Source organism: Crocodylus porosus, unplaced genomic scaffold, assembly GCF_001723895.1.
Source record: "Crocodylus porosus isolate Cpor-Errol unplaced genomic scaffold, CroPor_comp1, whole genome shotgun sequence".
Taxonomy (NCBI): Eukaryota; Metazoa; Chordata; order Crocodylia; family Crocodylidae; genus Crocodylus; species Crocodylus porosus.
In genome coordinates, this window is record NW_017728927.1 from 1,406,870 (window position 1) to 1,419,702 (window position 12,833).

Sequence of the window (12,833 nt, forward strand, 5' to 3'; positions counted from 1 at the left end):
CTCTTTTTTTTTTTTTAAACCTCACACTCACCAGATGCAAGAGTGGTGACTGGGGCCTCTGAGTGCCCATCGCAGAGCCCCCCCCATGCAGCATGGGGCAGTGGGGCTCACCCCCATGCCTGACACCTGCATGGCAGCTGCCCCATGACATGGGTGCAGTGCAGCTTGGCAGGGTGTCTGGGAGCTGGGGCAGCTCCAGCAGTCACTCGCAGCAGCCCCAGCTGCCAGCGTGCTGCCAAGCCATGCTGTACCCACACCATGGGGCAGCTGCTGCGCAGGTGCCAGGCTGGGGGGAAGGAGGCAAACCCCACTGCCCCCTGCTTCCCTGTGCTGCACGGAGGGGTGCTCTGTCATGAGCGCCCAGAGGCCCCAGTTGCTGTTAACCCAGCTGGTGACTACAGGGCTTTTTTTCTTTTTTTTTTAAGTGCTAGGACTAGGTTGGGGCTAGGCAGAGGATGGGGACAGGCAGGGCAGCCATGGGAGCTTTCCCACAGCTCTCCCCACCTGGGGAGAGGCAGGCACAGCTGGAGGAGTCACAGGAGAACCTGCAGCAACCCAGCTGTGCCTGCCTCTCCCCAGTCAATCTGAATCTCCAAAACAGCGTTGAAACTGTGCAACAGATTCATCCGAATTGAAACGGAGAAGTGATCTGAAACACCAAACCAAATCACTGTCCTCTGAAACAGCTGAATCCGAAATCATAATGAGGCATAGCCATTTTACACAGCCCTAGCAAGTATATGTATTTGGACAACTACACTGCTTTAAAACAATCTCCTTTTCTGTTTACAGGTCAATGACATGTTTATGTGGCTAGTTCAGCCTTGCTTGGAGTTTATTCGCCTTCAGTGCAAAGTCTTAGTACAGACATCCTCTATTCATCTAACCTATAGCATGATGAGACTGTATACCTGTCTGCTTGGTAAGTATCATTTAATATCTCATTTTCATATTTCTTTTTTTCTGATGTGTTGCAATAATAGAAAATCCAGGCCATCTGATGTGAATAAATGCCTGAGGCCTTCCGCTAGAATGAAGAGGGATGGTTGGATCACATGGCCCAGATCTTTGTTCACTGATGGTAATAACACTTATGTAGCACCTCTCATCTCAGGATCTTAGCGCTTTACAAACATGAATAAGGTCCTCTTGGTATAGCCCATATGTTCAGCCTACTGTTTGCTAGCATCCTAATAAAATATTTAGAATCCTTCAAGATATTTTCCCACTCATTCATTTATAATTGAAAACAATATGTTACATTCTTAGGAGACGGACACATTTTCACACAGTATAAGCTGGTATTGCTTCACTGAAGCCTGTGCTCAGGGTTAGGTGTAGAATGTTTTTAATGAGCAGGCTTTGCATTATGATTTTTAATCATTAGTAGCATTTAACCAAATTTTAATGTACCTTTTTCAGATGAAATAAGGCAGTCAAATACTGAGGATGGTGAAACGATGTCTAGTCAGCAGATCATCTTATGGCTGCAGGGACTTTTCCTTTTTGCTTTGGTTTGGACAATTGGTGGGACCATCGATGCAGACAGCAGAAAGAAATTTGATGTCTTTTATCGCAACTTGTTAATGGGAATGGATGATGAGAACCCACGCCCCAAAAGTGTGAAGCTCACCAAAAACAATATCTTTCCAGAAAGAGGTTATGCTTCATAACTTTGTTTATGCTGCTCTTTCCATTGCTTTACAACCCTGCTAAATCCTCTCAATGGTGTATAGCAGAATATGGTGCCCAGCAGATGTTTCTGCTGTTGCTGAGATTATGCCTGCCAAGCCTGGGGCCTGCACAGTGGGGAGCCCTTTCCTGCTGCTTTAACTATGGGCAGCATGTGTCCTAGTTTGTGGTGGGACAACAAAGCCATATGCAGTGAGCTTAGTTAGGCTGCTCCTAGCAACTTCCTGACGATGAGAGTCAACAGGAGGGGAGGGTCCTTCCTCTTATTTACAGAAGCATTCGCCATCTCTCAGCATTGGATTCTGTGTATATAACAGGCATATAAGGAAAATGTTTTCATTTAACCCTTTCAATCCTGGGGGTGAAAAATGATAAGAGGAAACGCTCAGAACTTCACATGCTAAAATGATGTAATGTATTATATTTGCTGTCTAACCAGTGTTTTCTTGTATTGTCTTTCTCAATTAACAGGGAGTGTGTACGACTTCTATTTTCACAAGCAGGCTAGTGGGCAGTGGAACATGTGGACTGATTACATCACTAAAGAAGAGCAAATGATACCTACTGGTGCAAAGGTTAACATTAATCTTTTCCGTTATAGACAGTAACTGAGTGATAAATGGTTCATAGATTGATTCATAGACTCTTAGAGGCTGGAAGGGACTTGGTAGATCATTGGGTCCAGTCCCTCTGAACTAGGCAGGAAAAGACAACTGGGGTCCCCAGCGAGGTGACTGTCCAGTCTCCTTTTGAAGATTTTCAGGGTAGATGACTGTACTGCCACTGGAGGGATTTTATTCCACAGTCTGGACACCCTGACTGTGAAGGAATTTCTCCTGGAATTGAGCCTGAAATAACCTTCCAGGAGTTTGTATCCATTGCTCCTGATCTTCCCCAGGGGTTTCCTAGTTTCCTAGTTGGTAGGGTCAGAAGGGACCTGAGTAGATCATCAAGTCCAACCCCCTGCCATGGCAGGAAAGAGTACTGGGGTCAAATGACTCCAGCAAGATGTTCATCCAGCCTCCTCTTAAAGACCCCCAGGGTAGGAGCCAGCACCACTTCTCTTGGAAGTTGGTTCCAGATCCTAGCTGCCCTGACAGTGAAGTAGCACGTCCTGATGTCTAGTCTGACTCTACCCTCTGCTAGCTTGTGACCATTATTTCTTGTCACTCCTGGTAGTGCTTGGGGGGACAGGGACTCCCCCAATGCCTGCTGGTCCCCCCAACTAGTTTGTATACAGCAATAGATCCCCCCTCAGCTTTCTCCTGTGGAGGCTGAACAGGTTCAGGTCCCTTAACCTCTCCTTGTAGGGCTTGCCCTGCTGGCCCCGATCATGCGAGTGGCCCTGGTCTGGACCCTCTCCATGTTGTTCTCCTGAAGTGTGGCACCCAGAACTGGACGCAGTACTCCAGCTGCGGCCTGACCAGTGTCGCATAGAGAGGGAGGATCACCTCCTTGGACCTGCTCGAGATGCATCTGTGGATGCATGACAAGGTACGGTTGGCCTTCCTGACCACGTCCCCACACTGTTGGCCCATGTTCATTGAGTTTACTGAATTCTTGATGTATCCCCCCAGTGTAGTGGTAAGCTGCTACCAAGTCCCCTCTCAGCCTTCTCTTCTGTAGGCTGAAGTCCCTCAGCCTCTCCTCATATGGCTTGTCTTGAAAGTCCCTGATCATATGGGTGGCTCTTCTCTGGACTCTCGCAAGTTTTTCCACATCCTTGTTGAAGTGCAGGGGTAGTTCCTCCTGCTTGTTCCCCATGCTCCTGGCATTGGTGTACAGGCAGCTGAGACCCCCAACTGACACCCTCGATTTCCTGAGACGCCGTGGGAGAACCATTCTGGTAGCATTTTCAAAAACAGTTATCTTAGTGTCCTCCACGTGGGAGCTTTCCTGTGTGCCAGTCCCTGGGCATGGTCCACTTGGAGTTTCCCCGTCCCCCAGCGAAGTCAATTTAAAGCACTGTCTAGCAGATCAGCCATCCTGGCTGAGAACAGGGACTTACCCCTCCACTCAAGGTGGATGCCATCTTGTCCCAGAAGTCCTCTCTCCCTGAAGTGCATGCTGTGGTCAAAGAAACTGAAGCCCTCGTGGTAGCACCACCGGTCAGAGGCATCTGTTTACTTCTTCTACACAGCCTTCCCTCTTGGGTCCATGGCCTGCAGCAGGGAGCACAGAAGAAAAAACTACTTGAGTCCAGTCCCTTGAGCTCAGCCCCCATGAGTCCCTTGACTCATGACCCGGTCCAGATTACTTCTGCCCATGTTGGTCGTGCCTACATGGATGAGGAGCATGGGGTAGTAGTCAGAGGGATGGATGTGCCTGGGGATCCTCTCCGTAATGTCCCGGATGCATGACCTAGGAAGGTAGCAGACCTCTCTGGCCAAGAGGTCCGGACAGCAGATAGGTCCCTCCGTGTCCCTCAGGGGAGAGTCCCTCACAACTCTGCATCATTGATGCACAACTCTACATCAGCTACACGTGGCACCTAGATTAATTTCTGTTCTGTTAGAGCTTTCTATGAGCCTTTCCATTTTTAAGTCCTGTTTCTTTTGTTATTGGACCAACACTTGGATCTCGGCATTCAAAGTGAGCATGGAGAACAAGGATGATCCAGTGCTTGAAGATCTGGGTCCTGGTCCTTGTTGCTACAGACCTTGGGGAAAGTTCTTACAATAGAAAAGTAGCCTCTGATTTGCAGTGCCTCCATTTGTAATTCTTAAGGTCCAGTCTAGCATAAGCAAATTAATCAGAACTATCAGATAGACTGACTTATAGACCCCTAAGGATGTGGAGAGCAACATCCTGGGTATCCTGAATGTTCAAGAGCTCACCAAAATTTAAGGTGCATGCATTTTGATAGCAGCCTTTGAACTTAAGCTTTCCAGGTCTCAGATTTCCCCTCTACAAAGTGGGGTGAATTATATTTCCTTACCATATAGGTGCAGTGTGAAGGCAAATTCAGTTCAGTACAGTGCTTTAAGAAGTTTAGATTAATGTTTTCCATTCCCCTGTTACCTTGATGCCTCATTTCCATGCTAGGTATCAGCACAGTTAGCATCTGGAATGAAGTATGGGGGACAGAGAAGATGAAATTTGACTGCATCCTCTAAAAATATTTTTTAGATATACACAACACAGCTTCTGCTCACATGGGGGAGAAGGAGAGACATCCCGTGGCAATCTGCTCCCTTCCCTTTGCACAGCAGGGGGCAGAGCTGACCTCAGAATCAAATCAGGAACCATATAATTCCCTTTTAATTTGTATTACTGTAATGCCTCAGGTCCCTAGACATAACCACCTTGTGCTAGGCACTGTACAGATGCAGAACTAAAGTGGGTTCTTAGCTGCCAGCTCTTAATTGTGCTAGAAATTTGTAATAAAACTTTTTGCATTTCTTAATAATTTTTTGAACTCTGTATTTGTACTATAAACCTGCTGCAGTACATTGATTTCGGATCTGTGTTAATTATGGTATCAGAGATGTCCTTTTCATGAAATCTCCCATCTAACAGGTATCTGATCTCATAATCCCAACCATGGTAACTGCCAGGCAAATATTTTTCTTAAAAACATATGTGGAACACAATATTCCTTTGCTGTTTGTGGGTTCCACTGGCACAGGAAAATCAGCTATTATCAACAGTTTTCTGCTAAAACTTCCGAAACATCAGTACATCCCAAACTGTATCAACTTCTCTGCAAGAACTTCAGCTAACCAAACCCAGGATATTATTATGTCAAAGCTGGATAGGAGAAGAAAAGGATTATTTGGACCTCCAGTGGGAAAGAAAGCTATAATATTTGTGGGTAAGAAAATTTTGTTTTCTTGTGTCTCCTGAATTCTGAATTTATGTGGAAAACCTAAACTCTTTATTGAGTCTGATAATTAAACACTGCTTCAGTTCTTCTTTTCTATAAAGCACCTGTAGAAGAAAAGCTTATATACATTTAAGTAGTGCTTCTCTTTGAGACAGACTCCATTTAAACCTGTGAAGGCTGGTTCCTTGTAATGTGATATGAAATAAACAGCAAGCAATCACTATTGAAACAACATTTTTAACTTAAATGTGCATGATAAAATTGCATTGGATTTAGTATCTGTATCAGAAAGATTTCATAGACATTAAGGCTGGAAGGGACCTTGGAAGATCATTGAGTCCAGCCTCCTGCCCCAGGGGCAGAAACTCAGTAGGGGGTCATAGGATCCCAGCAAGATAAACATCCAACTTTCTCTTGAAGGCTTTCAAAGTAGGTCCTTGAACCTCCTCCATGAAAGCTAACAGTTTCCTAGTTCTGGCTCAGTTGGAATTTTTGTTTGCCTTCTAAGAAACAATAGGCAGCTGCACTTTGAATTTTTCTAACCTTGTTTATAGATGATCTAAATATGCCTGCAAAGGAAGTGTATGGAGCCCAGCCACCCATTGAGCTTCTTAGACAATGGATTGATCATGGCCATTGGTATGATAAGAAGGATACATCTAGGCTTGATATCGTAGACGTCCTGTTTGTTTCAGCAATGGGCCCTCCTGGTGGTGGAAGAAATGATATTACAGGTAGGAAAATATACAAACTACTTGTAATCAGAGAGAGAGAAATACATGTCTGAGATGAGATACCATATAGTTAACTAAAGATAGGGAGACAAACTTAGTTTTACTGGAGACTGGTGATTACATCTGTAGTAAGTTGAAAATAAGATTGTATGGTGCTGGATATTATTGGGTCTTCTGTTACAGGACGTTTCACACGACACTTGAATATTATTTCCATCAGTTCTTTTGATGATGAAATTTTAGCCAAGATTTTCACTTCAGTTGTTGACTGGCACTTCAGTAAGGGCTTTGAGCCAGTATTTTTAAGGTAAGAGTGAAACATTGCCTGGGACAAATATTTTCTCAAATTGTTCCTCTCCATACTTCATAATTCCCTTTTTTTTAAGGCTTGGCAAGCTGATGATCCAAGCTACAATGGCTATTTATAAAATGGCTGTCGAGAATTTTCTTCCAACGCCTTCCAAATCCCATTATGTTTTTAATCTGCGGGATTTCTCCAGGGTTATTAGAGGAGTGCTGCTGTGTCCACATACCCACTTACAAGTAGGTTGCTTTTCAACTGTGTTCCTAGAATAAAGATAGTAAAAAAGTATTAGTGAAGTAAATTCTTGTGACTTCCATTCATAATAATTTCAATACTTACATATCTAAAATGAGGATTGGGTTAGAATACTTTTCTCTATATTTTCCCCTCTGCCTCTGAAAAAGAATATTCATATGTTCTTGAAACAGGTAGTAGCACCAGCAAAGGTTCAATGTGTTAGGCATTGTATATACATGTAGTATGTGACAGTTATCTGTCCTGAGACTGTAGTTTTAATAGGCAAGACAGGCAGAGAGGAGGAAAAAGAGGATTAAAATTTCACAAATGGGGAACTAATAAATGAAGTAATATGGCCTCAGAAATATATCTTGAACAATGGAAGTTTCTGGGGACTACAGAAAACCAAATGTATTAATAATCTGAGCAAAGGCCTCAGCTACATCACAATTCGATGGCTGGGGAATTGGCTCCGAAGTCGGACCTAGAGAGTGGTAGTCGACAGAAGTGAATCATCATGGCGCCCAGTGGTGTCGCCCAAAGCTCCATCCTCGGACCTGTACTCTTTAACATCTTTATTAACGAAGTGGAGATTCGTGTCAGAGGTGGACTGGCCAAGTTCACCGATGACACCAAACTTTGGGGTAGAGCATCCACACCCAAGGATGGGCTGGTGATCCAGGCTGACCTTGATAGGCTTTGAAAGCGGGTGGATAAAACCTGATGACTTTCAATATGGAAAAATATAAGGTACAGGAGACCCTCGCCATTTGTGGGGGATACATTCTTGTATTCCCTGCGAATGGTGAAATCCCCAAAATAAGGCACTGCGTTCATGAATGTAGTGCCCCCGGCAGCTGTGGGGGGCAGGGGGGAGCACGGCTGCTCTGGCGACGGCAGGAGTGCAGCAGTAGTGGTGGGAGCCTGGCAGTGGCAAATGCAGAGCTCCTAAGGAGCTCCTTTAAGTGTATTTAGGTTGTGGGTTCGGCATTTGAAACTACGAATGCCAAACCTGCTAATAGTGAGAGTGTGTTGTACTCCACCTCAGAGGAAAAAACCCCCTACATCATACTTATAGGCTCAGCAGTGCTACACTCACTACCACCATGGTCAAATGGGACTTGGGGGACATGACTGACCATAAGACGAACATGAGCCACCAATGCGATGTCATAGCTGGTACAGCAAACAAAACTTTGGTTTGCATCCATAGAAGCTCCTCAAGCAAATCTCAGGATGTCATCCTCCCGCTGTACTTGGCCTTGGCGAGGCTGCAGCTGGAGTACTGTATCCAATTCTGGGCTCCACAATTCAAGAAGGACGTGGAGAAGCTTGAGAGCCACACGCATGATCAGAGGGCAGGAGAACAGGCCTTATGAAGAGAGGCTGAGAGCCATGGGACTCTTCAGCCTGGAAAAGTGCAGTCTCAGGGGTGACCTGGTGGCAGCCTATAAGTACATCGGGGTGTACATCAGGATCTGGGGGAACGCCTGTTCACCAGAGTGCCCCAAGGGATGACAAGGTCCAATGGTCATAAACTCCTTCAAGACCGTTTTAGGCTGGACATAAGGAAAATCTACTTTACTGTCCAAGACCCCAAGGTCTGAAATAGACTCCCTCCAGAGGTGGTGCAAGCACCTCCTCTAGACTCTTTTAAGAACCATGTGGGCGCTTATCTTGCTGGGATTCTTTGACCCCAGCTGACATCCTGCCCCTTGGGCAGAGGGCTGGACTTGATGATCTTCCAAGGTCCCTTCCAGCCCAAATGTCTATGAAATCTATGAAAATTCTCATCCTGTTACAATGAAGAATTGTGCTGGTGGGATGCAAGTTGGTCCTAAAATCTAGCTATGAGTGAACTCTCTTGGTGCAGAAGCTGAAGAAAACAGCTGCAGACATTCTTGAAGCCTTCCTGGAGAACATTGGAATAGTTAATGTGAATTAACTAATGTTAATTCAGTGGCAGGATTTGTTCACAGTAATCCTTATTTCTTGTGAGGAGAGTATACCTAGGCCAAAGTCTGTCTTTAGTGGGCCTAGAATTTCCTGACCATTGTTTCCTCCTTGTCATGTGTCCCGAGTCTTGAACCCCCTTGTAACGTGTCGTGAGTCATAGAATCTTAGATGTCTTTTGTTTGATGTCTCCAGCATCATTCTAAAATTTGAAAAATCTTTGTAAAAAGCCTACGGATAAACCCACTCAGTGTAGCAATAGAAAAATGATTTCACATAAGAGGACAGCTTTCTATTGGCAGAATGGATAAGACATTGTCATTAGGTATGGAGGAGCCAGTTTAGTTAACAAATACAGAGCCACATACTGAACATTTGAAAACCAAGAGTTCCATTAACTTGGGCATGAGGTGAATCACACTCCAAATGGAGATCAGAGTACTTTGGTTTTAAGCAGTTCCTGCCTTAAATATATTTGCATGTTGATTTCTCTTTGCACATATAGGATGGAGACAAGCTGATCAGGCTCTGGATTCATGAGGTTTATCGAGTTTTCTATGACCGTTTACTTGATAATGAGGACAGGCAGGTGTTCTTTAAGATGGTAAAAGAAACAACATCAAATAGCTTCAAGCAGAGTGTTGATAAGGTATGTTAGGTTATACATAATATTTTGGATGTAGAGGCTGGATTAATTCATTATAAAACTAATTGCACATTTTATATTTGGTTGGTATTAGGCAATTTTTTGGGTGGCATCTGTTGATACACCCACAGTAATTGGGGTAACCTCTATCTGTGTATTGTGCCTTTGCACATGCAAATAAGGGCCTTCATTCTGCAAATTACACGTTGCAAATGGAATCAACTTCAGAAGGGCTTTAAAGAGGGCCAGAGGGCCACTTGGAATGAGTAACTTGCATGAATAGGGCCAAGATTTCAGCAGTTTTTGACTTGTGCACATTTGAAAGAACTCACAGATGCTATGGGCACGTTGTTAGAGGTGCTCTGGAAACTTGACAATATACCTGACAAGGAAATCATGGTGGCTGCTCTGTAAGGTATGGAGAGCTGAAAAATTACAGTCAGCACACGCGTGTTACTCCCATCTGTTTTTTGCTTGGGCTAAAAGCATGCATCAGAACAGCTGGAAAACAGGCTTTCCCACAGTGATAGTACTATGTGGATAAGAGAGTACATTCAAGAAAAAAGGATTTATGTTATTGTAAAGTACTTAGTCTGAATTATGTCTGATTTTTGTATTTTCAATAGGTACTGAGTCATCTGTCACCTACTGGCAAGATCACTGATGATAATATACGCAGTCTCTTTTTTGGAGACTACTTAAAACCAGATGGTGATGTAAAAGCCTATGATGAAATCACAGACTTAAAGCAACTGACAGCTGTGATGGAATATTACCTTGAAGAGTACAACAATATTAGCAAGGCACCAATGTCCTTAGTCATGTTCCAGTTTGCTATTGAACATATTTCAAGGATCTGCAGAGTGTTAAAGCAGGACAATGGTCACTTGTTACTGGTGGGGATTGGTGGAAGCGGGCGACAAAGTGCTACCAAGTTGGCCACCTTCATGAATGCTTTTGAGCTCTTTCAGATTGAAATTACAAAGTCTTATGCCACCAATGAATGGAAGGAGGATGTGAAACGTGTTATGCTGCAGGCTGGTGTTGGTGATAAAAATGTGTGCTTTTTGTTCTGTGATAATCAAATAAAAGATGAGGCATTTGTGGAGGACATTAACATGCTACTGAATACAGGTGATGTGCCTAACATCTTTGCAGCTGATGAGAAAGCTGAAATTGTGGAGAAAATGCAGGCTGCAGCAAGGACAGAAGGCAAGAAAATTGAGGCAACTCCACTTGCTATGTATAACTTTTTTATTGAAAAAGTGAAGAAAAATTTGCACATTGTCTTAGGTCTGTATATATCTCACTTTGTCTTTTTGTAGCTCTCTTTATTTCATAACCCTGGTAAACTTAATTAACAATATGGATTCCTTCCAGCAATGAGTCCGATTGGAGATGCGTTCCGGAACCGATTACGAATGTTCCCATCACTGATAAATTGCTGCACCATTGACTGGTTCCAAACTTGGCCCACAGATGCTTTGGAAATGGTTGCAAACAAGTTTTTGGAGGATGTTGAACTTGAAGATGAAGTGCGGAAAGAGTAAGTATTTCCTTGTCAGAAAATTTATGCAGCTGTTTGTTATTTATGCCTCAGCAAGCTTGTATAATTATAATTAAGATATTATCCTAATATAAATGTACCATTTTTTGTTACAGTGGTACAATTCCATTGAAGGCAGTAGGACTGTAATGGATTATGGCCCCAGTATTTGTACACGCTAAATACCTGCAGCACTCTTTGACTTCAGTAACTCTGAAAATCAGGCCATTAAGAAGAGAATTTGATCAATTATGTATTTGTTAATGGGCAAAACCAGTTCTTAGCACTCTTTTACCACTGTGTCATTTCCTTGAATTCAGTATGGTTACTCTGGATAAACTGATGTAACTGAGAGCAGAATCTGGCTCCATTTTATTAGATGTTAAGAGAACTATATGGTTTGGTAGGTTATTGTTATTGATTGCTGTGACATAACTCTAATACCTAATTAATAATTAACTCTAATACATAGTTACATAGTAACATGGGATTTTCCCTTAGGGTTGTGTTGATGTGCAAATATTTCCAAGAAAGTGTGAGAGAACTTTCAGTGAGCTATTACAACACACTGCGAAGGCACAACTATGTAACACCGACATCTTATCTGGAACTGATTCTCACCTTTAAATCACTGCTACACAGCAAAAGGCAAGAAGTTAATACAATGAGAAATCGGTACCTCGTTGGCCTCCAAAAACTTGACTTTGCATCTTCACAAGTAAGCTTAGACTGAAAACAGTAAGGATAATTTTTTTAACATGGCATATGGGTAATAAGGCAGGCAGCTGTTAAGGCTAAAAAGAGTTGCAAGCTTAATTCCCTGTTCACTGTACTATTAGCAATTTTCTTTTCAAAGCCACCAGGAAATGTTAAAGTACTGCTTAGCTATTTTAAGAGATTGTGACATATATTTTTAGATGACATCACCTAATGGACAGGGTGCTATTCAATCAACCATGGTAGAAGAAATAGCTGAATTAAAAAAATGCAATAGTTTTCTCAGTGCTCCTTTTTTGAGAAATCTCTTGCAGAATGGCTTCCTTAGGCGCCTTCCTAATACTGACTGTACATGCCTATGCTTATTAGGGATGTGTGAAGGAGGCCCTATTTGATTCGGATTTAGCTTGAATTGGGGACAGTGATGGATTAGTTGATTCGGATCTTTGCCCCCCCGATTCGATTCAGCTGAATCCGAATCTGAAGATTCAATGCTGATTCAGAAAATCAGCGATTCAGCCATAGACACAGCTTTAAAAGTTTTTTCTACGTACCTTGAGGTACCAGCACGGCTTGTGAATGCTGCAATGCTGGGGTGTGTGGAGCGTCCCACTGGAGCACAAGGGGGCCCCCCACATGCTCGGCAGTGATCCCAAAAGTGAATTGGATGTATTTCGAGTCTGTTTCCGGGTCTGCTGGGTAGCGCACATGGGGGTGCCCCTGTTCACCCCTGGCTCGGCTATCGGCCACAGGGCAACCCCGGGTGCCCCCCAGACCCAGGAAGCGCCAGAGGGTTATGGGGGGGCCCCCCGCATGCTCCCCAGTGGACCCAGGAGTGCTTCTCGTTCACTTCCAGGTCCACTGCCAAGTGCGTAGGGGAGCCCCCCACGCTACTGTGGGACACTGCAAGCACCCCAGCATCGCAGCGTTCATGAGCTGCCTTTTATCTAGAGGTATGTAGAAAAAATATTTAAAGCTGTGTCTATGTCTGAATTGCCAAATCTGTGAATCAATTCGGAGGGGTCCTTGACTTCAGAAAAGCCGACTTTGACAAGCTCAAGAGGCTAGTCAGTCAGGCCCTCAGGGACCATGATCCCAGGGAGTTGGGAGTTCAAGAAGAGTGGTTGCTTCTCAAGGAAGCGATCCTCAGTGCACAAGCTAAATCTATTCCAACACGG

At 43.9% G+C, this 12,833-nt stretch overlaps 1 protein-coding gene across 1 annotated transcript in view; it reads left to right on the forward strand.

Annotated features, from left to right (window-relative positions):
* Positions 1-12,833, forward strand: part of DNAH3 (dynein axonemal heavy chain 3) — a 112,004-nt gene that overhangs the window by 80,027 nt on the left and 19,144 nt on the right. The window contains exons 39-49 of the mRNA XM_019542168.1: positions 793-922; positions 1,423-1,659; positions 2,164-2,267; positions 5,212-5,506; positions 6,073-6,252; positions 6,436-6,559; positions 6,639-6,795; positions 9,252-9,395; positions 10,019-10,685; positions 10,773-10,938; positions 11,440-11,656. Of these exons, the coding sequence (XP_019397713.1) occupies positions 793-922; positions 1,423-1,659; positions 2,164-2,267; positions 5,212-5,506; positions 6,073-6,252; positions 6,436-6,559; positions 6,639-6,795; positions 9,252-9,395; positions 10,019-10,685; positions 10,773-10,938; positions 11,440-11,656 (2,421 nt within the window). The remainder of the gene's footprint in view (positions 1-792; positions 923-1,422; positions 1,660-2,163; positions 2,268-5,211; positions 5,507-6,072; positions 6,253-6,435; positions 6,560-6,638; positions 6,796-9,251; positions 9,396-10,018; positions 10,686-10,772; positions 10,939-11,439; positions 11,657-12,833) is intronic.